Here is a 26,715-nt window from a genome sequence, read left to right on the forward strand (position 1 = left end):
TAGTCTTATGCTCAAGCAAAGCTCTCACTCTGAGAATCCAACCGGCACCTTCATCTCCAGGTTATCAGCATCCTCCACTTGCCTTTGTGTCAGTGCTGCACCAGCCATGAGGATAAGAATCAGGTTTACTATCACTGGCATATGCTGTAAAATTTGTTGTCCAGGGGCAGCAGTACAGTGGAGGACATAAAGAATAAGTTACAATAAAAAAAAGTGTGAAACAGGAATAGCAAAGTAGTGTTCATGGGTTCACAAACTGTTCAGAGATCTGACGGCAGAGAGGAAAAAGCTGCTCATAAGACACTGAGTGTGTCTCTTCAGGTTCCAGCTCTTCCCTGGTGCAGTAATGAGAAGAAGGTATGTCCCACATTTAAGTCCTTAATGATGACACTCCTGTCAAAATCATGGACCAAAGCAATGAGCAACAGAGCATAAGACCATCAGACAGAGGAGCCAAATTAGACCATTTGGCCCATTGAGTCTTCTCTGCCATTCAATCGTGGCTGATTTATTTTCCCTCAACCCTTCCCCTGCCATCTCCTGTGAAGTTTGATGTCCTTACTAATCAGTACCTGTCAACATCCATTTTAAGCATACCCAATGGATTGACCTCCACAATTTCACCACCCTCTGATTAAAGAAATTCTTCCTGATCGCTGTTTTTAGGGGATGTCATTCTACTCTGAGACATGGATGTGGTAAATGCAGAATTTTACAAATGTAATTATTCACACTTGAAGATGAAAGAATAATGGGAAACCAGTCATCAATGCTGAAAAAATATCCTGTAGAAATGCACAAAAGCAGGGGAAGGTTTAAGAGGAAGGTTTAGTAGAACAGGCGGGCATGTGCAAGTATAATTTCATTATACCCAATTGTGAACTAACGTAGTTTGAATGGGAAAATGAGGAATGCATTATACATTGTGATGAGGATGCATTATCGGAAAGGCCAAGTGGTTCAAACAGATAGTGGAGGGAAATCAATTTAGCGCTATTTGTGTTCCACCTTTGAATAGGGATTACACCGTATTTAGAGGATTGGACAGTTGTTCCAGAGCCACGCGTTTGAATCCCACAAGGGCAGCTAAGGAATTTAACTTGTGTTAATTAAACACATTTGGAAGAGGAAGCTGGCATGAGTGATTGTGACTGTGAGGTGCTGTATCGTTTAAAAGATAAGTCATTTTCACTGTTGTCTTTTTGAACAGGGAATTTGATGCCCTTGGTTAATCTAGCCTATATTAGATTTATTGTATCATACAGCAGAGAAACCAGCCCTTTAGCCCACTGTGTTCATGTTGGGCTCAAGTATCCATCTATTCTAATGTCATTCACCAGTATGTGGCCCTTAGACTTGACAATTCAAGAGCTCATCATAGTCATTAAATGTTAAGGGAATATGTACCTCTACCACTGGGTTCCAGATTCCTACTTAGATCATTGGAACAGACCCTTTTAGCCCTCCGAGCCCTCTAATCCTACTGTAATCCCATTTCATTCTCTCTACATTTCTCCACCCACACCCTCCTTCTCCCAAAGTCTACCACTCTCCAGTTCTTGCCTCTGTTGTTCAGGGACTTGTGCATTATGATTCATCTGACCTGCTCCATCTTGGATCCCCATATGAACCTGAGGACTGTTTGGTTGATTCCTAAGTTGGGGGAGCAAGGGATGGACCACACCTGTACAGCAACCGTAAAAGCACCTTGCACCTGATGACCAAGTCCTTCCCAATTATTGAAAGGGATAGAGTTCTTTTACAGAGGAGAGATGCCAAAACCCAGTGCAACACCAGTCAGGCCACGGTATATTGTTCTCTATATAGTTCTAGTCATCACTTTACAGGAATGATATATCGCTGATATCAAACTTCTGGAGGAGCTCAGCAGGACAGGTAGCATCTTTAGAGGGAGAAGGAAAATCAAAGTTTCAGGTCAAGACCCTGCTACAGAACAGAGAGAACAGAGGGAAATGGTCTTTATAAAAAGGTAACGGTGAGAGCTGAAACAGCAGTTGACAGTGGAACCAGATGAGGTAGGAGGGAGGAGATGAAGGCACCACCGTCAATCTGAAGTTCTTTATAATCTTCTTGGGGCTGGAGTGTGATAAGGAAGGTGAAAAGTGAACCAGATAAGGGAAAGGAACAGGAGACCCGGTGGATTAAGTGGATTATGATACATGAATGATATGATTTAATTGGAGATGATGCAAAGGAGATAAACATGGATGTTGCTGAAATGGGGAGAGGTTAGATCAGAATTAGCTATGTTGTGACATATATGGATGACATTGAAATTGTTTTACAGTAGTGGTACAGTGCAATGACAAATAAATAATGCAAAAATAATATGAATAATATGATTTAAACAAAGAGACTCTGCAGATAGATAAAATCTTGAGCAACACACACAAAATACTGGAGGAATTCAGCAAGTCTGCATCTATGGAGAGGAATAAACAGTTGACGTTTCGGGCTGAAAACTGTCATCAGGACTAATAATTTAGGGTTCATGTGTTCATTGGCCATTCAGAAATCTGAGGGCAGAGGGAAGGAAGCTATTTCTGATTGTTGAGTGTGTGCCTTCAGACTCTTGTACCTCCTGATGAGTGACTCTAGTTGAGGGTGGATTGGCTGAAGATCCTTTGCTTTCAGAAAGGAGGCAGGAAGGGGGGGGGGGTAGAATTAATTAAGGTGAATAAAATATAAGGGATCAAGACAGTTAGTACTAAGGACACATTGTCCGTCACCGTGGGATCAAGACCAGAGGCCTTAGACTTAATAAGTAGTGGAGATGACGATCTTGTCTTCCACACAGTGGGTGAAACTTGCTGCCTGCCAGGGTTATAGCCCCCTTTTCACATTTCAACTGTACTTAGATATGTTCTTAGAAAGCAGTAACCTGCAGAGCTGTATGGTCAGCATTGGAAAGTGGGGTTAAACTGGGCAGCTGTTTCCTGACTGGCTTGGATATGATGGGTTGAATAGCCTCCTTTCACATGAATCTTTTCACTGATTCTACGTCAATCTGTTTTAGAACCATCTATAATTTGCAAAAGCATATTTGCCTTATTGTAATTTGCAGGCTTCTTAATTTATCAGGAGGAGGGATTTGAACTTGTGACAACTGGACTGTTGTCTTGGACCATACCCAGTGAATAACACAATGCTATTTGCGGACTTTGGTTTGCGTGTGTGTGTGTGTGTGTGTGTTGTGCTGTGACATAGAGCAAACTGACTGCAGACATGATTTCATGAGAATGCTATACCTGGCATCTTGATCGACGCAGTGGGGAGATAAATAGTATTACGATGAATGCTAAATAAACCTACTTGATAGAAAATAAATGCAAAAAAATAATATAATTAATTAGTGATAGAAATTATTAAAAATATCTCATAGTGAATTTGTAAGTCTACTTACGTATTTTCTATATGTTCTTATGAAATTCAATGTCATACTTATCAAACAATCCTTAAATTTTTTTAATAAAACTCCAGGGGGAGTTCTCTTTGATTAGTGACTATTCCCGAGAAGCTCAGCTCTATATTAAGCGAGTTCTGAATGTGGTGAGGTTGTACTGTTTTGTTAAGAAGCAGTCTCTTTATTATCCTGGGATATTTTTTCCCAAGTTAAAGCTATACAATGTCTATTGGAGTTGCTGTGTGTATCCCACAGAGAGAGGAGCTCCATTTAAATTGGGTATGAGGACATCGAGGGCTGTGCTGTGGCTATGGACTCTCTACTGTTACATACAGAATATGCAAACCTGACATCAGTACATTCATGGACAAAGTGGCAATTTGAGGGAAGTGGGCATCAAGTGGGAAAGTGGACAGGGTATGGGATTGGCCAGAAAGTTCAATGGTGAAAAACCCACTTCGTGTTTTTTTTTGTGTTTTTATGATTTTAGAAACCTAGTTGTGCATCTGCATGTTCTGTGAGCGAAAAGCCCAAACGAAAGCCCTGATGCAGGAAATCTGAAGTAAAATCAGAACATCCTGGCATTTTTCTCAGTCCATAGGTGGCCTGCTGAGTGTTTTAGCATTTTCTCTTTCTGTTCCAGTCCAATAAAACTTGTAGGTTAACCCATCACCTTTTGACGATGTCCAAAATGTTGGGGAGGCTAGTGCCCATGGTGTAGCTGGCTGAATCTACAATCCTCTGCAACTTTCACACACAAAGCGTTGGAGGAACTCAGCAGACCAGGCAGCATCTATGGAAAAGAGTAAACAGTCAACGTATTAGGTCGAGACCCTGAGGGCCGGAATGTAACTGTTCACTCTTTTCCATAGATGCTTCCTGGCCTGCTGAGTTCCCCCAGCATTTTGTGTGTGTTGCTTGGATTTCCAGCACCTGCAGATTCTCTCATCCCTCTGTAGCTTTTTCAGACCCTCTTGGGGCTTTTGTGCAGTTAAAGCTGCCAGATGAATAGAATGCTTTCTATTGGCTCTCGCACCCAGCCACGCCACTAACTTTTCACTCAAATGCATGTTTGTTTCATGTTCTATTGAACAGGGAACTGTACAATGGATCAGAAATATCAGAAGGGATCATTAGAAGGCAAAACCTGAGCTCTTGCCTTCTGCTACAGCTGGCAGGAGCCAAGTTGCCCCTTTGTTCAGACAGCACATAGGAAGGGACGTGCCTGAGCTGCCAGCTGACAGACGTGCCTGGAATTGTGAGCAGCCAATGGCTTTCATGCACAGCTGTCACCTCATACAATACAAGACGGTGTTGGGTGTAATCAAATTAATAACTATGCAATTAAACCCAAATGAATATCCACTGAAGACTTTTAAGCAGAGTGCTTTATTGTAGAGATAGGTGATTAAATGTTCAAATGCACTACAGTTCTGCAGAAATTTGAAATGGGATAAATAGAGAAAGAAAAATTTGCAATCTCACCAAGCTGACAATTTGTCCTCGTATACTCAAAAAATCTGGATGAGCCCAGAGTTCAGAGTGATGTCTTTCTACTTTTGTGAGTGCCAGCGAAAGATGGTATCATTTGAATTCATGTGCACTTGCCCACTGCTTGTGATGATATTTGGGCTGTTCTTATCATTGACTGTATAAACCTGCCCATATTTAATTGGCTACAATGCAGCCATCAGGTTCGAAACAGCTGCAGAGTGGTCCTGACGTTTATCGTGTGCAAGTCAGAAAAAGAAAGATTAAAAAATTAGCACTATTTGAAGCATGTGTTGTACATCGAAACACAGTGAAATGCGTTGTTTGCGTCAACACATGTCAGCCAGGATTGTGCTGGGGCAGCCCACAATTATCGCCACACTTCTGGCACCAACATAACAGGCCCACAACTCAGTAATCCTTTTTTTTTTGTAATTTATTTTTTTTATTGAAGTTCATCATAAAACAAACATTTCCATAAGATGTATTTCAGTCATTGTACATATATATCATATAATCATATATGCCACAAATCTCCACATAGTATTTATCTGAGGTTTACACTTATAGAAAAGAGTGGAGAGAAAAAACAAGCAAAAGGAAACAACTATGTACAAGTAGGGAGTGATCTTTTTTTTACAACATATTCATTGATTTGTGAGATACCCTTAGAGAGTAAGACCATATATATTTGGATATATACATCAAGAATGGTTGAAAAGAGATAAATATTTAATGAATATACTGTTGGTGGCTGGTAAAAAGACTCTTACTAGGAAATGGTTATCACAGGAGAGCCCAACTTTAAATGCATGGATGGAAATACAATGGACATTTACAAAATGCAGAAGATAACAGCATCTGTTAATCATAAGCTGGAACAATTTGATTCATACTGGGAATAATGCCACAACTCAGTAATCCTAACTGTATGCCTTTGGAATGTGGGAGGAAACCAGAGCACCCGGAGAAAACCCATGCCTGTCATGGGAAGAATGTACAGACTCCCTACAGACAGCAGCAGGAATTGAGCACCAATCGTACGGTGAGCTGTAATAGCATTATGCTAACTACTGCTCTGGCCTAACCTTACCATGATAGCGATTCACTCAAACATCCTTTTTCCACACCTAAATCTAGCAGCGTAACTCTCTCGTCCCCTTTCCCTACAGTGCTTGTCCGGCCTCCCCTTCGACTCAGCCCCCTGCTGTGCTAATACGATCCACATTGTAAAGACTCCATGCACAATGACTTGGAATGTACACAGTAATCTACATATGATCCAACCAAGCTTAAATATGAGTTTGACATAACATATCTACTTTACAATTCTATCTCTCTATAAGTAAACCCTTCTGCTTAGTTTATGTTTCTAGGTGACTATAATACTAAGGTACAACAGCCACTCTAGGCCATTCAGCCCATCGAGAATGCTCTTCTATTTGATCGTGGCTGATTTATTTTCCTTCTCATACCCACTCTCTTGACCCCCCCCCCCCATAATCGTTGATGCTCTACTAATCAAGAGCCTATCGACGTCCACTTTAAATATACCCAATGACTAGTCCTCCAAAGCTATCTGGGGCAATGAATTCCATAGATTCACCACCCTCTTGCTAAAGAAATTCCTACTCATCTCTGTTCTAGACATCCTTCAATTCTAACGCTGCTCCCTCGGATCCTGTAATCTATCACTATTGGAAACATCCTCTCCATGTCTGTTCTATTGAGGCCTTTACTATTCAATAGGTTTCAATAAGATCCCCTCTCATTCTAAACTCCAGCAAATTTATGATGTGATTACAGCTCTTACTTCAGAGTTCAATTCCAGCGTCCCCTGTAAATACGTGGATTTTCTCCGGGTGCACCGGTTTCCTCCCATAGTTCAAAGACTTATCAGTTAGTAAGTTAATTGGTCATTGTAAGTTGTCCTGTGATTAGGCTAGGGTTAAGTAGGTGGGTTGCTGGGCAGTTTCGCTCGTTGGGCCAGAGGGGGTCTATTCCACGCTAAATCTCTAAATAAATATATATAATAAAATAAAGTAAATACCGACCCATCACTTTTCCTCTGTTAACTCATTCATTTCCTCCCACAGACCTTCTAAAATGCCAGCACGCCCTTTCTTTGATAAGGGGCCCAAAACTGCTCACAATACTTCAAGTGCAGTTTGAGTAATTCCATTATAAAACCTCAGCATTACGTCCTTAATTTTATGTTCTAGTCCTCTCAAAGTGAATGCTAACATTGCAGTTGCCTGCCTTAGCACTGACTCAGCCTGCACATGTTGGATTTAAATGGACAGTTTCCACACTGTGATCATTATGATACTATTGGATTCTAATCAAACTCCTCTATTTTTGCTTCCCACTTACTACCTTCCAGAAGAGTGAAGGTTAAGAGTTGAAAGGAAGTTTCAATTCCTCTGCTTCAGCAGCAGGTATTAACATATCTCCTGTCTCATTCTTCTGTCAGCCAGTTCTCTTCCCTTGTCACAACTCCTTTGACAGGAGAGTTGAATTATCAGAATCAACATCAGGTTTATTTTCGCTGTCATACTGTATGCCATGAAGTTTGAGGTCTTGCAGCAGCGGCACAGTGCAGTACATGAAAAAATACTATTGGTTACAATGAGAAGTATATTTTAAAAATCAAAAAGAGAAGAAAATAATGAGGTAGTGTTTATGGACCGTTCAGAAATCTGACTGGGAAGGATAAGAAGCCTTTGCTACAGCCTTGAGAGTGTGTGTCTCCAGGCTCCTGTTCCTCTTCCCTAATTGTAGTACTGATGGTTGTATGGCTGTGTCACTACAAAAACTTCCATACCCATGACTGACCTAGCATCCACCTCCACTGAAGAAGATTTACAGTGGCTAACTAACCAAGATGGCGTGAAACTTTGTTTAAACTGCAAACCAAGTGGCGTCTGGGCTATTATTCAGTGTTGTGTGTCTGCTTATCAGTTTAGCATTCATGTAGAAAGGGAAGAAGTGGTTTAACCACAAGGCCTTGTGGTTGCAAGTCACAGGGTGACCTATCACAATGGAAAAAATAACTTGCAAAAGGAAGAACCAAACTCGACCCTCTCAGAATGAGAGAGGAACAAAATCTGAATTACCAGGAATCTGAATTTTATAAAAGTAGGATCAGGCTGTGGGCTTGCTATTACAACTTCCATGTAGAATTGAAACAATTTGCTTATCTTTCTTGTTTAAGTCATTGGATACGGGTTCTCAGCATTTCCTGTCATATCACCTTACCCTCCTTGACATTGATCAAGCTTTGCCTTGTCCTTAAAGTCCAGCAACCCCGACTCCGCAGCAATAAGGATACTTAATTAATTTATAGTTGTGCAGTGCTTTCCCTCATTTACGCTGTCTAATACGGGTAATAATTGCATTTTCTCTGCCTCCGCTGACCCCTAAATGCCTCCCGATGCATCATGTGGTGAATTGCCTTTGGGCCTTGTGGGCCGAGGTTGTGAGAGCACCAGAGTTGGCATGCGTTCCCTCTCAAGCAGCTGCCCTGAACCACATCCCTGGCACCAGATCCACCCACCAGCCGGGGATTTGCACAAGGGACCAGAAAGTGAGCATTTGGAAGATGCTTCCAGTAGAGTTGCTGGATTCATTTAAACAATGGTGCTGTTATATTCGGAGTAACCTGTGCTGAGATGATATTTAGTGAGGAAATCAATACTTCAGTTATTTTCCTGAAGTGATGAATGGATTCCCATCTCACGGTGTGTCTAACCTGATGTTTCTTTGTTTTGTTTGAAACAGTAACGGTACAAATAGCAAGATGAATGGTGCAATAGATCACTCGGACCAGCCAGACCCAGATGCCATTAAGATGTTCGTAGGCCAGATCCCGCGATCTTGGTCAGAGAAAGAGCTAAAGGAACTGTTTGAGCCGTACGGAACAGTGTACCAGATCAACGTCCTCCGAGACCGTAGCCAGAACCCTCCGCAGAGCAAAGGTATGGAGCCTGGTTTTTAATAAGTTCTCTTATTCTGCCAGCTGGGATAACCCTTCCAGCTCTGTGCCTAGTCTGACTGTGTTTCCCTGCTTGACCTTTGAAATCCTAGGCATCTGGCAGATCTGCCTGCCGTGACCTTTCACAGCATACTTACTTAATTAAGTCCGTCAACCCAACTGGGGCATAATCCACTGACAGCAGCTTGCCAGAGTTCTCCGTCCTCGGCCAGGCTTTCAAATTGTGACCAGGTGTAGCCCATATTCAAATAACTTTCCTCTCCCACTGATGAGATCTTTGGAATGTCTTTTGGTGTTTCTGTAGCTTTAGCTTTTTAAGGAGTGGGGTTGCTAGCCCCATGCTCAACTCTCCTCCTTTCACAATCATGCTGGGACTGTAGATGATGGAGCACTTCCAAAGCCTGTAGTGAGTTAAATTCGTCTTCTTTTGCACATTGGTTGGTTGTCAGTCATTGTGTGTAGTTTTTTGTTGATACTACTGTACTTCTCTCTCTCTCTCTCTCTCTCTCTCTCTCCCCCCCCCCCTGTGGATGCCTACAAGAAAGAAATCTCAGGATAATGTATGGTGACAAATATGTACTTTGATAATCTGAAATAGAACTTTGGAAGTTGCAAGGTTGAACTGACTAGCTTTTTTTTGCAAAATCAGCCGTCAGCAGAATTCATTGCAAGTATGTAAAAAGTTTAGAATTTCCCCCTCTGGAATACGTAATCCTGTACAAGGTTAAGTTAAGCACCAGGTTTCGCCATTAGGAAGTTGGTGGAATAGTTAATGACAAAGGATGGAACACAAAAGCAGCTTTGCTTGCTCTAACTGCAGGGATCTTTGGAAAGATTACTCAGAGTACTGCACAGATTAACTACGCTGCTTCCAAAGCAACATTGAGAAAGGTTCACCGGATTGTTTTGTGGCATGAAGAAATAGATCTACAAAGTAAGATTTACATGAGATCTGAAGTTTATAAGAGTGACCTCGCTGATGCATATCAGATTATGAGGGAGCGTGATAGGGTGAAATCCATCAGGGTGTTTCCACCGATGAGGAAATCAAAAACCAAGCGACTACAATCTTGGGATAAAGTGACAACCATTTAATACTGAGGGGGAGTTTCCTCTTGGGAGGATTGTAAAGCTTTAGAATTTCCTCTACCTTGTGAGTTGTGAGGCTGAGTCACTGTTTTTAATTTTGCGAGAGCAATGTTCTTGACATTGGTGATAAGAGTTACAGGGAAATGAAAGAAGAAAGTAAAGATGAGATGACAGTCTAAAGAACCTTTGTCTCATTGAATAGGGCGGCAGTTTTTAGGGGTTGTTTTTCTTGACTTTTGACGCTCATGTTTATAAGTTAGCCTTGGGGTTTACTGGGAGTGCTACAGCACTCTGCTTAAGTAACAGCTTTCATGAGTAATTCTATTACTCAACTATTATTGAGTGATTTTGGACAGAAGTTAAGTCAAGTCACTTTTATTGTCATTTTGACTATAACTGCTGTGTCCAGTACATAGTAAAACTGAGACCATGTTTTTCAGGACCATGGTGTTACATGACACAGTACAAAAACTAGACTGAACTATGTAAAAAACTACACGGGTAAAATAGACAACTACACTAGACTACAGACCTACCAAAGACTGCATAAAGTGCACAAAACCGTGCAGGAATTACAATAAATAATAAACGGGACAATAGGGCAGTAAGGTGTCAGTCCAGGCTCTGGGTATTGAGGAGTCTGATAGCTTGTGGAAGAAACTGTTACATAGCCTGGTTGTGAGAGCCCGAATGCTTCTGTGCCTTCTCCCAGACAGCAGGAGGGAGAAGAGTTTGTATAAGGGGTGTGTGGGGTCCTTCATAATGCTGTTTGCTTTGCGAATGCAGCGTGCAGTATAAATGTCCGTGATGGCAGGAAGAGAGACCCCGATGATCTTCTCAGCTGACCTCACTATCAGCTGCAGGGTCTTGCGATCTGAGATGGTGCAATTTCCGAACCGGGCAGTGATGCAACTGCTCAGGATGCTCTCAATACAACCCCTGTAGAATGTGATGAGGATGGGGGTGGGAGATGGACTTCCCTCAGCCTTCACAGAAAATAGAGATGCTGCTGGGCTTTCTTTGCTATGGAGCTGGTGTTGAGGGACCAGATGAGAAACGGGCTGACCAAGTACTCTGCCTAAGCTTCTTTCATTTCCCCATGGTCACTCAGCATCTATGGAGCAACTCAGCATATAAGCAGTTGACCCTTCATCAGTGGTCTTCTGGCCACAAACATCAACTGTTTGTTTAACACGTACAACAAGCTGGAGGAACTCAGCAAGTCGGACAGCATCCATGGAAACGAGCAGTCAACGTTTCGGGCCGAGACCCTTCGTCAGGACTGCTTATTTCCCTCCTGATCTGCTGATCTCCTCCAGCATTTTGTGTGTTGCTCTGGATTTCTGGCATCTGCAGAATCCCTTGTGCGCTCCGTTTCCCCATGTTTGGCCTGTATCACTCTAAGCCTTTCCTATCCATGCAGCGTCTAAGTGTCTTTTAAACTGTTGTAATAGCATCTGCCTCCACCACTTCCTCTGGCAGCATAATTATCTCATCTTGACTTGCTGCCAGTGAAGTTTTTTTTGAGGTACAGTTTTGAGTTTACGACAAGAAATAGCCAGCACTTTACACAGAGCAGTCAGTTAAAGGAAGTTGCTTCAGTCATAGGGTTGTGGGGGGGTGGGGAGGGTTAAATCTTGGCTGAAGCTCCCCTGTTGATCTTCAGGAGGTGTGGTTAGATCTTTAACTGCCAGGTCCAGAATGGGCCCTTTTTTAAATGTCCCTTTAACTCGTGCAGCCTGGACTAAGAGCTGCAGTCTCTGAAATGGGGATTGACCATTCCAGCTCATCCCTGTAGTGTTACTAACACTTGGAAGTACAAGAGATTGCAAATGCTGGGATCTGGAGCAGGTTCATCAGCATCTGCGGGAGGAAATGGATTCTGTCCTGATGCAGGGTTTTGACCCGAAATGTCTACAAATTCTTTCTTCCCACAGATGATGCTTGACCTTTTGAGTTCCTCCAGCAGGTGGTTAGTTCGGAAATAGTTACGTATCTTAGTCAGAAGTTAAAATTAGTTCTGAGTTTGATTTGTTGTAAACCCCCACCCCCACTGTCAGCTCTCTTTTCATTCGTAACGATAAAGATCGTTAGGAAAGGTTAGCTTTATTTGTCACATGTGCGTCGAACCATACAGCAAAATGTGTCGCTCGTGCCAACAATCAACACAGCCCGAAGATGTACTTCTGGTGCCAACCTAACATACCCACAATTTACTCACCCGAACCCGTACAGCTTTTCGAATGTGGGAGGAAACTAGAACACTGGGTCGAAGCCGACACGGTCATGGGGCAAACATACAAACTTTACAGACAGTGACAGCAATTGAGCCCTGATCTTCTGACCACTGGCATAGTAACCACTATGCTACCTTGACACCCATGCTATTTTTAATATCTGTTTGCTTTTTAATATATCTCCAAACTATTGTCCTCACCAACCTCCACCCCATCCCCTCCCTTACTGAATCACCAGTGCATCGTTCCCCCTGGAAGGGCTATCCACTGAAAGCTGGACATGCCGGATGAAATGTATATCCTATTAAGGGTGCTAATAACACTACAACTATCCAGGCAACATCGTGCTGCTTCACCGAAGCTGCTTCCCAGGCAAGTATATGCTCAGAATGCCGAGAATGACTCCCCATCAGGAGAATTCGGCAGAGCCCAAAATAAAAATGGAATTCATGGCTTTCCTTCAAGAGCGCGATTCCAGTGACTTGCTGTCGGAGCAGGTGACTGGGGTTCTGTTACACTGGGTCATGAACTTGATGTGCCACTCAAAAAGCTGGCCTGCAGTGTCACTGGCAGAGACAGTGAAACGGGCTTGTGCTGTGCTGTACTATTCTATGTTCTGCACAGGGTGCACGGAGGGCCCAGTTGGCTTTCGCATTCAGCTTCTGATTGACTCTTTACCCAGCCAATCAGAGGTGAAGGATTAGAGGGAGGAACAGGGCTTGACCTTGCTTGTTCACATCTGTGTTGTTCTGCTGAGCATCGTGGGGATGCTGTGTTGGTGGCGACACTTGCGGGCTGCCCTCGGCTGTGTTGGCTGTTAAGCACAAATTGTGCATTTCACTGTATGTCTTGATGTAAATGAGACAAATAAACTGGAGAATTGGATCTTGAATCTTAAAATCCCAGTCAGTCCAAGCACAACCCACTCTAAGATAAATCTCACTCTTCCCTCCTACATATCCCTCCATTTTTCTATCATCCATGTGCCTATTTAAGAGTTTTAAAAATTCCTCCAGTGTCTGTGTCTACACACCTCCTCCGGCAGGACATTCCACACACCCACCACTCTCTGTGTAAAGGTTCAGATATCCTCCCTATACTCCCTTCCAATCACCTCAAAATTATGCTCACTCCTATTAGTCATTTTGGCTCTTGGAAAAAGTCTCTGGCTGTCCACTCAATCTATGCCTCTGACCGTCTTATACATCCTTATCAATTTGTATCTCATCCTCCGCTCCAAAGAGAGAAGGTGTAACTCACTCAACATATCTTCATAAGTCCAGGACCGAGGACTTGTTACTTATTTCATACCCCGCCCATCTACATATAACAGTCTCGGGAGTGCTGATCACATGCTGTAATGCTGACCAAATTGTGAAGTTGGTGAGCTCCTGAGAGAGGCACTACCTACCCTTCAATCTCAGTGTTGTTTCATAGTGACAAAACTGGGGTTTTGTCCTGGACTTTGAGATTGCTTGCACCCCCTGGGTTTCCTCTGGGTGTTCAGCTTTCCCCCTACATGCCAAGACGTGCGGGTTGGTACGTCAATTGACCACTGTAAATTGCCCCTAGTGTACAGGTGAGCAGTCGATTCTGGGGTAAGGTGAGTAGAATATGAAAAGGACAAAATGGGTAATTGATGATTAGCATGGGTTTGCTGATGTCATAGAGTCCATGTTAAACATGGACAGGCTCTGTGCTCTCTCTCTCATTTATGAGCAGTTTATTCCAACCAGATTAGCTCAATTGGATAGCCAGCCACTTCACCCATTGTTAACTTAGGGAGCTTGTTCCTTTGGTTATGTTTGTAGCACATAGAACATTATAGCACAGTACAGGGTACTTGGCTCACGATGTTGTGCCAACATTTTAACCTACTCTAAGATCAATCTGACTCTTACCTCCTACATAGGCCTCCATTTTTCAGTCATCCATGTGCCTATCTTAAATGACCCTAATGTATCTGCCTCTACCTTCACCGCTGGCAGGATTTTCCACTCTCTGGGGAAAAGACTTACTTCTGATATCCTCCCTGGACTTTCCTCCAGTCACCTCAAAAATTTGACCTCCTCATTTTAGTTATTTTCACCCTGGGGAAATTGTCTTTGTCTATCCACTTGATCTTACCCTCTTATGATCTTGTACTCCTCTATCAAGTTGCCTCTGATCCTCCTTCACTCCAAAGAGAAAGGCCCTAGCTCGCTCAACCTATCTTCATAAGACATGCCAGGCAGTATGCTGATAAATCTCCTCTCTGCCCTCTTGAAACCTTCCACATCTTTCCTCTCATGAGGCACCCAGAAATGAATGCAATGCTCTGGTTGTCTAATCTGGGTTTTATAGAGCTGCAACGTTACCTGGCAGCTCTTGAGTTTGCGTTGCATCTTCTCTCTTTACTGAAAGCTAATACATGTAGCATCATTGTTGATGAAAAATAAATCAACTTCGTTCAGCAGACAGAAACAGCAGCCATGCTGTGGTCAGAAAAACTTTGGGAACAGAAGGATAATTGATAGGATCATCTCTTTGATCTTGGTTGAATGCTGTCCAGGTTGCATCTCTCATGTTCAAGGTGGCCTGTGTAATTTTTACGGCCACCCAAGCTCTTGGCTTAGCAGCACACCAGATAGCTGTCTGTCTGGAAGTTAATTCTTGGCTAACAGTGACACACAGTACAGTAGCGTCAGTAAGTCATTTCCATCAAGATTGATTCCATTGGCCTTAAAGGAATGAGTTTTGGACACAACCTGCAACATGGTAGATGCTGTTGTGTGGCATGTTTTCCTCCAAATAGGAATGAATGATGCAACCATTATCTCTAATAATGTAGCACCCTCAGAATACCCGAGGTGGAAACTTTAGGTTATGTACTCAGATTTTCACCACTTTAGATTCAGATCAATTTATTTATCACATATACATTGAAACATATGGCGAAATGCATTGTTTACGTTCACAACCAACACAATCTAAGCATGTGCAAGTGTTATCATATATTCTGGCACTAACATAGCATATCCACCATGTTCAGAACAACACAAGCAACACACACAAACACAGAGAACTAAAACCCTGGGGCAGGCTGACTTAGGGCCTCCAGGCTGTAGTGGCTCAGGGACTCGCAGACATTGGTCCTTCAACTTCTCCAGCAGACTCACAGACCATTGGGCCTCGACTTCCTGATCAATCTTTGGGCTGTGATCTTTGGTGTAGGCCCTAGGGCTTACCAGTGACGACAGATAAGGACGCTGATTGAGGACCGGAACTCCAGGCCTCGAATTCCTTCTACTCATAAAGGTGGAAGTGCAGTCTACTGATCCATGCCAACATTACGTTGCTTAGATGATGGTGAACAGTTTAGGTCTTTAAACTAAAGCACCAGGAGAACCTTATCGAAACAGAATTTTATACCCAGCTGTGTTTGGAACAATTAAGGTAACTGAACAAAAGCTTGAGGGTGGCATGGTAGCACAGCGATTACCATAGTGCCAGTATTCACCAACTGATTCAATTCCTCTGCTATTTAAGTTTTTTGTGTGTTCCTTCGGATGCTCTGGTTTCCTCCCTCATTCCGAAGATCTCCTGATTAGGGTTAGCAAGTTGTGGGCATGCTATGGTGGCATCGGAAATGTGGCGACACGTGCTGGCTGCCCCCAGCACGAATCTCGGATTGTGTTCGGTGACACAAAAATAACAAACTTTACTGTATGTTTTGATGTTTCGATGTGCATGTGACAAATTAAGCCTAACCTTTAATCTTTTCATCATTGATTGTAGAACTAAGATTTTAAAGGAGCATTATGCAGTGGGAAAGAGAGCTGTGGATGTTTAGGAACTGAATTTCCAACTAAAGAAATAGCAGCCTGCAGTGCAGTGATTAAATTCTGTGTTACCAGAGGTGCCTTGGAAGATTTCAGGAGTTTCAGTAATCATTTGAATGTATATTGTGTTGTATAAGGACTGTCACCAGGCCAGGCATTGACAACACACTGTTGAAGTCCCAAAAATAGTATTAAATAAGGCTCTGGTAGCACCTTTTAATGTACTAGGACCCTTCTGAGAGAACTGGGTTGGCCTTGCGGCATTTGGAGCTTACCGTTTCTATGGTAACAGGTGGCCTGCTTACACAGGCTGGAAAAGAAGCCTTCTTCCTTATTTGCCTGTGTGTGCAGAACTCAAATACATCGAACTTGAATGCATCAGGTAGAAGTACGGTAGTGAAGTGGTTAAGTGACTGCATCACTTGCCAGAGTTCTGGACCATTGATCCAAAGACAGGAGTTCAAATCCCACCAAGGCAGCTGGGGAGTTAAGTTCAAATAATTAAATAAATCTGGAATTTAAATAAAAAGCTGATGTCAGTGACAGTAGACATTAAAACTTCTGGGCTGTTGCAACTTCCTCAAATTATCAATGACAGTCCCAGGGTACAAATTCATGTACTATATTCATCTAAATACTTTTTTAAAGTTCAAATCCATATTAGTAATCACAAAGCTGCCAGATAGTTGTAAAAACTTGCCTGATTTACTAATGTCCTTCAGGAAGGAAATTTCCCATCTTTGCCTGTCTGTTGTAGACTTTAGAATTGCTCTTAATTGTCCCCCCTCTCAGGATGCAGTTCTTGTTTATTTATTTAACGACACAGTGCAAAAGAGGCCCTTCCAACCCAAAGAGCCATAACACCCAGCAACCCATCTATTAATCCTAGCCTAATCACAGGACAATTTACAATGACCAATTAACCTACTAACTGGGGCATCTTTGAACTGTGGGAGAAAGCTGGAGCACCCAGAGGAAATCCATGCTCTCACAGGAAGGAACGTAAATTTTTTTTACAGAGGATGCTGGAATTGAACTCTGAACTCTGATGCCATAAGCTGTAATGGTGTTGTGCTGTATGCTACCCTGGCACCAGCATTGTCATCGACGTCCCTATCCCACTAACAGATTTAAAAAGTCAGGCTGGGTCCATCTGGTGAAGACTTTGTCCAAATGATTCCTGTAAAGTCAGAAAGTGCAGGTGCAACAAAGGTTTACGAAATGGGATAGGAAGAGAGATAAAAGGTCTAAGAGTAAGTCTTTTGAGCATTTATCTGTGGATTGTGGTCTGTCCATGAGAACAGCTCCCATCATCAAGGATCCACACCATTTAGGCCATGCTTTCTTCTCGTTGTTGCCGTCAGGTAGGAGGCACAGGAGCCTCAGGACCCACACCACCAAGTCCAAGAACAGTTATTACCCCTCAACCATAAGTGTGTTGAAGCAGAGGAATAACATCACTCTACTCACCCCAACACTGAACCGAACACAACCTATGGACTCACCTTCAAGGATTGTGTATCTTATGTTCTCAATATTTATTGTGTATTTATTATTATTATTCTCTTTCCTTTTGTATCTTTTTATCTTATGTTCTCAGTATTGCATATTTATTATTATTATTCTCTTTCATTTTGTATTTCCACGGTTTGTTGCCCTTTGCACATTGGCTGTTTGTCTATCCTGTTGAGTGCAGTCTTCCATTGTGTTTCTTGTATTTACTCTGAATACTTAATACTGCCTGTTATGCCACTTGCATTTCGGGCAGCAGTGAAGGTCCTCCATTTCTGGCGGTGTTCAGGGCTTGCTTCATCATGTCAGTGGCTTCTTAATTTTCACTACTGTCAGTCATGCAAATCCCAGGTGGAGATTCAGGAATACTGTTGCACTCGTTTTCTTCTTCATTGCTGTTTCTGTAACAGCTTTGTTGTACCAGTCATGGTTCTCCATTCAGTCTGAGCTGAACCCCCACACATGGAGGACTGGCAGACCACTCTTAGTCTGCCCTCTACCCTTTGACCTGTTTGGCATGGGTGACCCTACAAAGAGCCAAAGCATAAAGTCCTGACTCCGGCCAGCATAGCTTTCCCGGTCATTGAGGTACGCAAACCTCCAAACCATGTGGTCTTCTGGGAAGATTTTGCTATGAATGCCCAGAAGAAAATGAATCTCAAGGTTGTATGTGGATACGTATATGTACTTTGATAATAAATTTAGTTTGAACTTTGAACAATCTGTGAGATTTAACTATTTTCCTTAATGATAGGCTTGATAGTTTTGTTTAAGCGACAACTATTCCAGAAGGAAACAAAAATTGTTGGCTGTCTTACCCTTTCTCTTTCCTGCCAATCACCTTCCTCTGGTGCCTCTCCGCCTTCCTTTTCTCCCATGGTCCACTCTCCTTTCCTATCAGATTCCTCCTTCTTCAGCCCTTCATCTTTTCCACATGTCAGTTCCCAGCGTCTCACTTCATCACCCCTTCCCCATCCACCTAGCCTCCCCCTCACTTGGTTTCAGCTATCGTCTGTCAGCTTGTACATTCTCCCTCCCCACCTTCCTATTCTGGCTTATTCCCCTTTCCTCTCCTGTCCTGATGAAGGCTCTTGGTCCAAAATATTGACTGTTCATTCCTCTCCATAGATGCTGAGCTCTCTAGCATTTTGTGTTTGTTCCTCTGGATTTTCAGATGATCTGAGTCTCCTGTGTTTAGGAATTGCAGGAAGGGCTTGAATTATCTCTGGTAGGCATACATCTATCAGGAGTGGTTCGTACCCCAGAGATACCTTCCTATTTAATGTAGATCTGAGAAGAGCATTCCACTTACAAGAGTTTGCCTGGAATCAGTCTATAATTTTGCAATAAAAAGTCGGTCTTTGTACCTTGCATTGAAATAAATTGACTGAATTAGATTACATTTCCATCTTATTATATTTGTTTAATCAAGACAATTTCATATGACAGCTTAAGTAGAGGTTTTGTAATCATGGAAAACTGACAACTGTCCTTCTGTTTTTTTTAAACCAAGTGTTTCAAGAAAACAGCCAACAGATTGTCCCATAAAGTGGAAAACGAGAGCTAAATTTAAATGCCCATTCTCAGCCAGGTTGGGAATGGATACACAGACTCGAATAAAGTATATTTAGACCAAGGATATTGTGTAGCATGTTGTGCATTGTACATTAAAATGTATTTAGGTGTATGGTCTACACTGCACAGTGCTCTTTACTATAAGGTGAAGATGTTATGGTTGTATCATTGTTAACTCTGCTTTCAACTGCCTCTGTTCTGGAATTCATTCTTTATTCAGATTCATTTTCAGATGTATTTATCACATGTACATATAGCGAAATGCATCATCTCTGCTCATGATATGGTTTATGATCTGCTTATGTGTATCAGGTACTGGATCTGGTGATTTTGCGATCCAGAGGTTCTTCAGGAGTCGAGAGTGAGGCCTGAAACTTGTTGCTTACAGCCATTTATTAACTGTAATAAGGACAAAGAGTGAGACAAAGTAAAGAAAGAAAACACAAAGTTGTGATTGTCTTGTACAAAAACTGGCTTAGGCAAGGAAGGTAACAAACTATTCCAGTGATAAAAATTAGCTGATAAAATAGCCAGGTTCAAGAGGTGTGACACCTGCTATGGAAAATCTTATTGAAAAATACAGAATCAGCTATACCTCAGTACAATTACTGGAAAATGCACTTAACTATGGCATCTATATAGGTGATTATACAATAATACAAGCAAGCATAGGAAAGATTAAACTATAAGAAAAATAGCAATTGTATACTCTAATCCAAATGGTAATGCCCCCATGGAGTGCCCAAGTTGTCATACAATGGTAGGCATTTTAGAAATGTATCCCCTACATATTTTCAGCTGCTGAAACCAGACCTGACTTTGGCTGCATGTAGTTATTTTATTTCTACTTAGTGATACAGTGTGGTGTGGGCCCTTCTGGCCCATTGAGACACGCAGCCCCAACAACCCCCTCCCCCTCCCCAACAGACCCTAACCTAATCATGGGACAATTAACCTACCCGGTACTTCTTTGGACTGTGGGAGGAAACCGGAGCATTCCATGGGGAGGATTACGTACGGCGTTGGAATAGAACTCCAAACTCCGGAACGCAGCGAGTTGTAGTAGCATCATACTAATTGCAATGCCAACGTGGTTAGTAAATCTGCGATTCTTTCAGCCACGGAACATCTTTCGTCCAATATAACAATTCCCTGGCAATGTGAGTTAGACAACACTGCAGAGCTGATTCTTATTAGAGACTGAAGGAAGCTTTCAACTGCTTTCCACACTATTTCAGGACGTGCTAATCGCAGGCAGTGAGGCCACAGATTCTTTATCATCACACCCACTGCAAAAAGCATCAGCTGGGAGAGCACAAATGTGCACCAGCAGATGGCGCCACGTTTCATTGGGAGTTGGGTGATCTGAGTCGGTGCTTTTGGCATGGCACGTCAGTGTTTCAGCCCCAGCTTGGGAAGCTGCCATTCCCGTTGGATCACGTGCCTGTGTGGACATCTGCTGGAACCAGAACATTGCTTGGTTCTGACACTTCTCTGAATTGCCACCCGACACACAATGCAGTGTGTATGATGTCCAGAGGCAGGCTGCCTGATCACAAACCACCGGCCATCTTGGGTTGAGGCAATTTCGGAATGAAGAAAGGAACAAAAAAACACTGGTTTCCAATTTATTTCCTGTCTTCCCAAAAAGAAAATTTAATAACTTGCAGCAGATGCGTAATCAAATATATTCTGAAGCTTTAATTACAGCCTGAAGCTGCAGGGATTCATCATCCCTAGGTTAACACAAAGAAACAAACAATATGACATCTGTCTAAACAAAAGAATATTGTGGCTGCCTTGTGTTGCACACATTCACTTTGAGGCCCTCCAGGTAAGCCATTGGTAGGGCTGAGCGAGCTTTTTTTTTAAGCGTTGCTCCCCTGTGGACCACTGTCCATTTCCTCATAGAGTCTGATCTGCATTTACTTGGTTGCTGTGGCAGATTATTCGAGTAAGCCTCAAGTGACATCTGCAGAGAACTGAAACGGGTCCAAGGATAGAGGGTTCCAGTGCAATCTTCACCTGCAACCTGATTGAATTGAATACTGCTGATAGCCAAGAATTGACTTGGATCAAAAAACCTTAACCGTGCAACAAGACAAAACAGTTTGGCCCAGATGTATATCATTGGAGCAGACTCGATGGGTCAAATAGGTTAGTGCTACTCCTATGTCATGTGATCTCTAAGAATCCCTAAAAGAAAGACAGGATTCTTCACAGTGTGGAAGAACAGAGGGATCTTAGGATCTATGTCTATAGATCCTTCAAAGTTGACAGGGTAGTCAAGAAGGTGTATAGCGAGTTGGCCTACATCGGTCAAGGGATTGAGTTCAAAAGCCATGAGGTAATGTTGCAGCTCTATAAAATTCTGGTTTGGTCACTCTTGTAGTATTGTGTTCAGTTCTGGTCACTCATTACAGGATGGATGTGGAAACTTTAGAGAGGGTGCAGAGGAAATTTATGAGGATATTGCCTGGATTAGAGACCATATCTTATGAATGTAGGTTGAGCAGGCTTAGGGCATTCCTCTTCGGAGTGAAGGAGGATGAGATGAGACTTGACAGAGGTGTACAAGGTGATAAGAGGTATGGAAGAAGTGGAAATGGCTAATAAGAGTTGGCATAATTTTAAGGTGATTGGAAGAAAGTATAGGAGAGATGTCAGAGGTAGGTTTTTTTTACACAGAGAGCGCTAGATAAATGGAACACCCTGCTGGGAGTTATAGTAGAGAGAAGGATACATTAGAGAGATTTAAAAGACTCTGATAGGCATGTGGATGAAAGAAAAATTGAGGGTTATGTGGGAACAAAATGTTAGATTGAACACAGATTAGGTTAAATGTTTAGCATAACATTGTGGGCTGAAGGGTCTGGACTGAGCTTTACTGTTCTAAAGAAATGCTACTTAATAAGATTAGTTTTGAGAGGTGTTTGACTAGCCAGTGCATGAACTAACATTTTGATAAGAAATGCAAAAATACTGAAGTATCTTAGTGACTCTGCTGTTACAGATCTACAGATCAGTTCCAAACAGCCCCGACCAAGGAGGTGTCCTGTGACTTGTGCTGTAAAGTTGAGGCTTTACTGCACTTATTGTGAGAAGTTTTGGACCTCTTATCTATGGAAGGATGTGTTGGCATTGGAGAGGGTCCAGAGGAGGTTCACGAGAATGATCCCAGGAATGAAAGCATTAACTTATGAGGAATGTTTGATGGCTGTGAGTCTGTACTCAGTGGAGTTTAGAAGAATGAGGGGAGATTACATTGAAACCCACTAAATATTGATTACATAGATGTGGAGAGGATACTTCCTGTAGTGGGAGAGTCCAGAGGGCACAGCCTCGGAATACCAGGACATCCCACAAAGATGAGGAAATTCTTTAGCCAGAGGGTGGTGAATCTGCAGAATTCACTGCCCACATGCCACTATAGTGGGATATGAAATTCTGTCCTGGATCAAACTTCTGGTCCAGTAATGTGACTGGGACACCATTGCGTCTTTATCCAAGTGAACTCGTGGATTCCAAGATGCCAGATGATGCTGTCTGGGCTCAGGAGTTTCATCTTTGGTCTTTCTCATTTGTTGAACACATTGTTTGGCATTGCTTCGCTCACTGTTTCTAATGATCACCACTGAACCTTCGCTCAGAACTGCCAATTAATAACTATGTGCTTCGATCTGCTACTTGTGTTTGACCATATGTTTTTGTTTTGATCCATCATAGTTCTGCCCTTAGTCCAAGTTGTGATCACAACGTGGCGGCTGACAGCTGCCTGCAGGATGAAAGAGTCTGCTGGTGTTTTATTCTAGTGAGTGTGCATGGACAGAATATTCAAATTGCAAAAATATTAATAAGTTAAGCAATTGTGTAAAAGGACGTAAGTGGATTTTGTTGTCCGCATCTGTGAGCTTGTCCTCTTTGGTAAAAAAAAAGTTACAATCACGTCTTTTCCAAATAAGACCACAAGACAGAGGAGCATAGTTAAACCATTCAGCCCATCAAGTCTGCTCTGTCATTTGATCATGGCTGGTTTATTTTCCCCCTCAGCATCATCTCCAGCCTTCTCCTTATAACCTTTGATGCCTTTACTAATGAACATCAACTGTTTATTCACTGTTCCACCCCATAACTTGGGTGACATGAGGTAAAACTGAGATGATCAGCTACTTGGCTTCTCCTGTCACTCACCTCAAACCCTTTAAAATAGAGTCCTATCGGAAATCACGTTTATCAGTACTCATTCTCCAGAATGATGAGATACTCCCCTGACATCATTCCAAACATGGTCCATGTTACAATGTAAAAGGTAAACACCAGTCCAAAGCACCTGTTATCCGATGATAAAGAGAGAGGTTGAGAGAAGGAATTGACGAGAAGCTGTTTTGTACATCCTTTTGGCTGCCTGTATATCACCGTGTCTTGGAAATGGAGCACCACGTTAGACCAAAAATAAAATATACCTTTTAAACACTGAATAATGCTACCTTTCATGCTACCTAGAATGATACATAGACTGTACATGTAATTAGTGCACAAATTGCTTGCTGATGGAATGTTTACCTCTCAGGAGTCTCGGTGGACTCGTCGTGGAATTTGTGACTGTATTGTGACTATGTGCATCTCTCCCAGGTGCTCCATAGTTTCTTCCTACATCCCAAAGGAGTGTTGGTTGGGCAGGTCTCTTGGCATCTGTGTGTTCCCCTGTTGTACATGGGTGAGTGTCAGTAAAGTAGGGCGCTGATGATGGGCATGTGAGATAGAAAAGATAATGGGGAATAAATTATTATCAGCGAAAGCAGAATGTTGCAGGTCCTGATGAACGGTCTCACCCCAAAACGTCCACTGTTCAGTCACTTCCAGAAGATGCTACCTGACCTGCTGAGTTCCTCCAGCATTTTGTGTGCATTGGGCTGAATGGTTTTATCTGCTGGAAGGAAATGTGAAATTAATCACCTATACCAGAATGTTGGAGACAGGAGCAAGAACAGACCAGTCGGCCCTCTGCCTTCTGCACCACTCTTGGCATCAAGTCCAATCCCAGCCTGTTCCCACTACCCTACACTTTCCTATTTTCAAACAATAACCTGTTACAAGCAGCCTAAGTAAATAACAAAGGCATTAAAATATTTTCAAACATTTTTAATCTATTCCTTAAAATTGGAAGTAGGGGTGTATTAGGGGATGGGGAAAAGATGATTGGAAAGCTGGTTAAGAACAATTTCATATATGTCCCAAATATTAAGGATCACAGTTCGAGGCTTGAATTGATTCGCAGGGACAAGTAACCCGGCTGGTTACTGGACCAAAAATGTATGTGTGTTTAAAAACTTACTGTCATGATTCAAGATTATTTATCACATGTACAGTGAAATGCATCATTTGCGTTATCAGAATCAGGTTTATTATCACCAGCATGTGACGTGCCAAGGATTCAACAGGGTGTGTGGGGGGGGGGGGGGGGGAACACACAATTTTGTCGCAATAGAGCATGCCCACAATGCTCGGTAAACCACTACAGAACACAACAAAACACAGCAAAGCAACAAACCTCGTTATCCCTTCCAGCCATGCACATGCACAGCCCTCTAACCCCAAGGCAATCTGTATTCTTCAGCCTTCGGCCTACAGCCTCTAGCAGACTCTGATTCGGATTTGGACATGGACACGCAGACATTGGGCCTGCGACTACCCCATCAGAGATTTGCAGACCCGGGACTCCTGCCAACAGGTCTCATCTTCTGATTTACTGTCCATGAGTAGGTGATTAAAACTGAGTTTGTAATGAATCCATAGCCTGCTGCTTTCCAGAAGTGAATTTGAAAACTGATTCAGTTGCTAATGAAGACGTTACAGCAAATTTTTCTGCCCTGAATTAGCAAATATCCAGATTTTTCTTTCCTTTTTGATCTGCAGTTTCTCACAAAAACTCCACATCATTCAAACTTCAGCAATCATTGTGGTTTTGAAAAGCCACGTGATTTTATCACAAAAAAATTGAGATAAAATGGAAAATGTCCTTGCACGACAATACCCTTTTTGTTATTCATTTGAAAGGGACTGGGGGGCGGTTTGAGGTTGATCTGTTACTGTTGCTTGCACAGAGAGCCACAGAAAGGAAAGTGTATGGAGTGGGAGAAACACAAGGTTACATCTGAAAGGGCTGCAGATCCCAATTATAAGATGAATACATAAAGCAAAATGTGTCTTTCAATCAAAGTCCATAAGAAGTTCAGTGGTTTGGAACATAGAGCAATGTCACACAGGAACCTCAGTCCTTTTTGTACAAGTTTTTTTTGTTTTGAAAATGAAACTTGTCACCGAAATTAAGTTGATTCAGCTGCAACACATTAAAAAAAAATGGAATAATCAAGCTTGAAGTTGAATAGATTGTCACAGGATTGTAAAATTAAAAATCAGGCATTTTGCCAAACTGTCTCTCTCTGGAAGCCTCTCTGAGCTTTTAGATATCATTTTGGAACAGAGATGCCATCCCCAGACTTCCCAGAAAGCTAACCTTTGCTGTGATCTACTGTGAACCTACAGACTCACTTTCAAGGACTCCTTACAATTCATTTCTCAGTATTAAGTTTTTATTTGCGCAGTTCATATTTTGCACGTTGGCTGTTTGTCAGTCTTTGTTCATGTATGGTTTTTCGTAAATTAGAGTCATAGAGCACTACAATACAGAAACAGGCCCTTTGGCCATTGTCGTCTGTGCCAAACAATTATTCTGCCTAGTCCAATCATCCTGCACCTGGATCATAGCCTTCCATAATCCTCCTCCCATCCATGTAATTCTCAAGTGTTGAAATCGAACCTGCATCCCCCAATTCCTCAAGCAGCTCATTCCTTACTCTTACCACTCTCTGAGTGAAGAAGTTCATCCTCATGTTTCCCCTTTCACCCTTAACCCATGACCTCTAGTTCTAGTTGCACTCAACCACAGTGGAGAAAGCCTGCTTTAATTTACCACATCTATATCCTTCGTAATTTTTCATAATATCTCTATCAAATCTCTCCTCATCTCCTATACTCCAGGGAATAATGTCCTAACCTATTCAAACTTTCCCTGTATCCCAGGTCCTCAAATCCCAGCAACATCTTTGTAAACTTTCTCTGCATTCTTTCAATCTTACTGATATCTTTCCTGGACAGATATACAACTTTCTTCTATTTCTTTTTTCCCCCTGTAAATGCCTGGAAGAAAATGAATCTCAAGGTTGTATATGGTAACATATACATACTTTGATAATAAATTTACTTTGAACTTTGACCCAAGTGTTCACCAATCAGATGTCACTACCCTACTTTGCGTGGGTGGTGGAGTCCAGCTTTCTTTGTTAAGCACATGCAAAGTAAGAGTGGGTAATCCTTGGGGAGGTGTCAGTCTTTGTAATTATTTCTCTAAGAATAATTGAGATCTTTTTAATTGTTAAGGTTAGTTTGCTTGCCTTTGTACATTTGCAATCTTTAGCAACACTACAGCCTCTTTCTCCCTGTGTCCGGAAGAAGGCATAACCTTGGAAGCAGATGCTGGAAATCTGGAGCAACACACACATAATGCTGGAG

The 26,715-nt window shown here is 42.3% G+C and overlaps 1 protein-coding gene across 13 annotated transcripts in view; it reads left to right on the plus strand.

Moving 5' to 3' along the window:
* Positions 1-26,715, plus strand: part of celf2 (cugbp, Elav-like family member 2) — a 1,092,382-nt gene that overhangs the window by 815,052 nt on the left and 250,615 nt on the right. For all 13 annotated transcript variants that reach the window (XM_059987350.1, XM_059987354.1, XM_059987344.1 and 10 more), the window contains one exon: positions 8,696-8,892. In XM_059987350.1, the coding sequence (XP_059843333.1) occupies positions 8,715-8,892 (178 nt within the window). In that variant the 5' untranslated portion in view covers positions 8,696-8,714. The remainder of the gene's footprint in view (positions 1-8,695; positions 8,893-26,715) is intronic.

The sequence above is a fragment of the Hypanus sabinus genome, chromosome 13 (assembly GCF_030144855.1).
Source record: "Hypanus sabinus isolate sHypSab1 chromosome 13, sHypSab1.hap1, whole genome shotgun sequence".
NCBI lineage: Eukaryota > Metazoa > Chordata > Chondrichthyes > Myliobatiformes > Dasyatidae > Hypanus > Hypanus sabinus.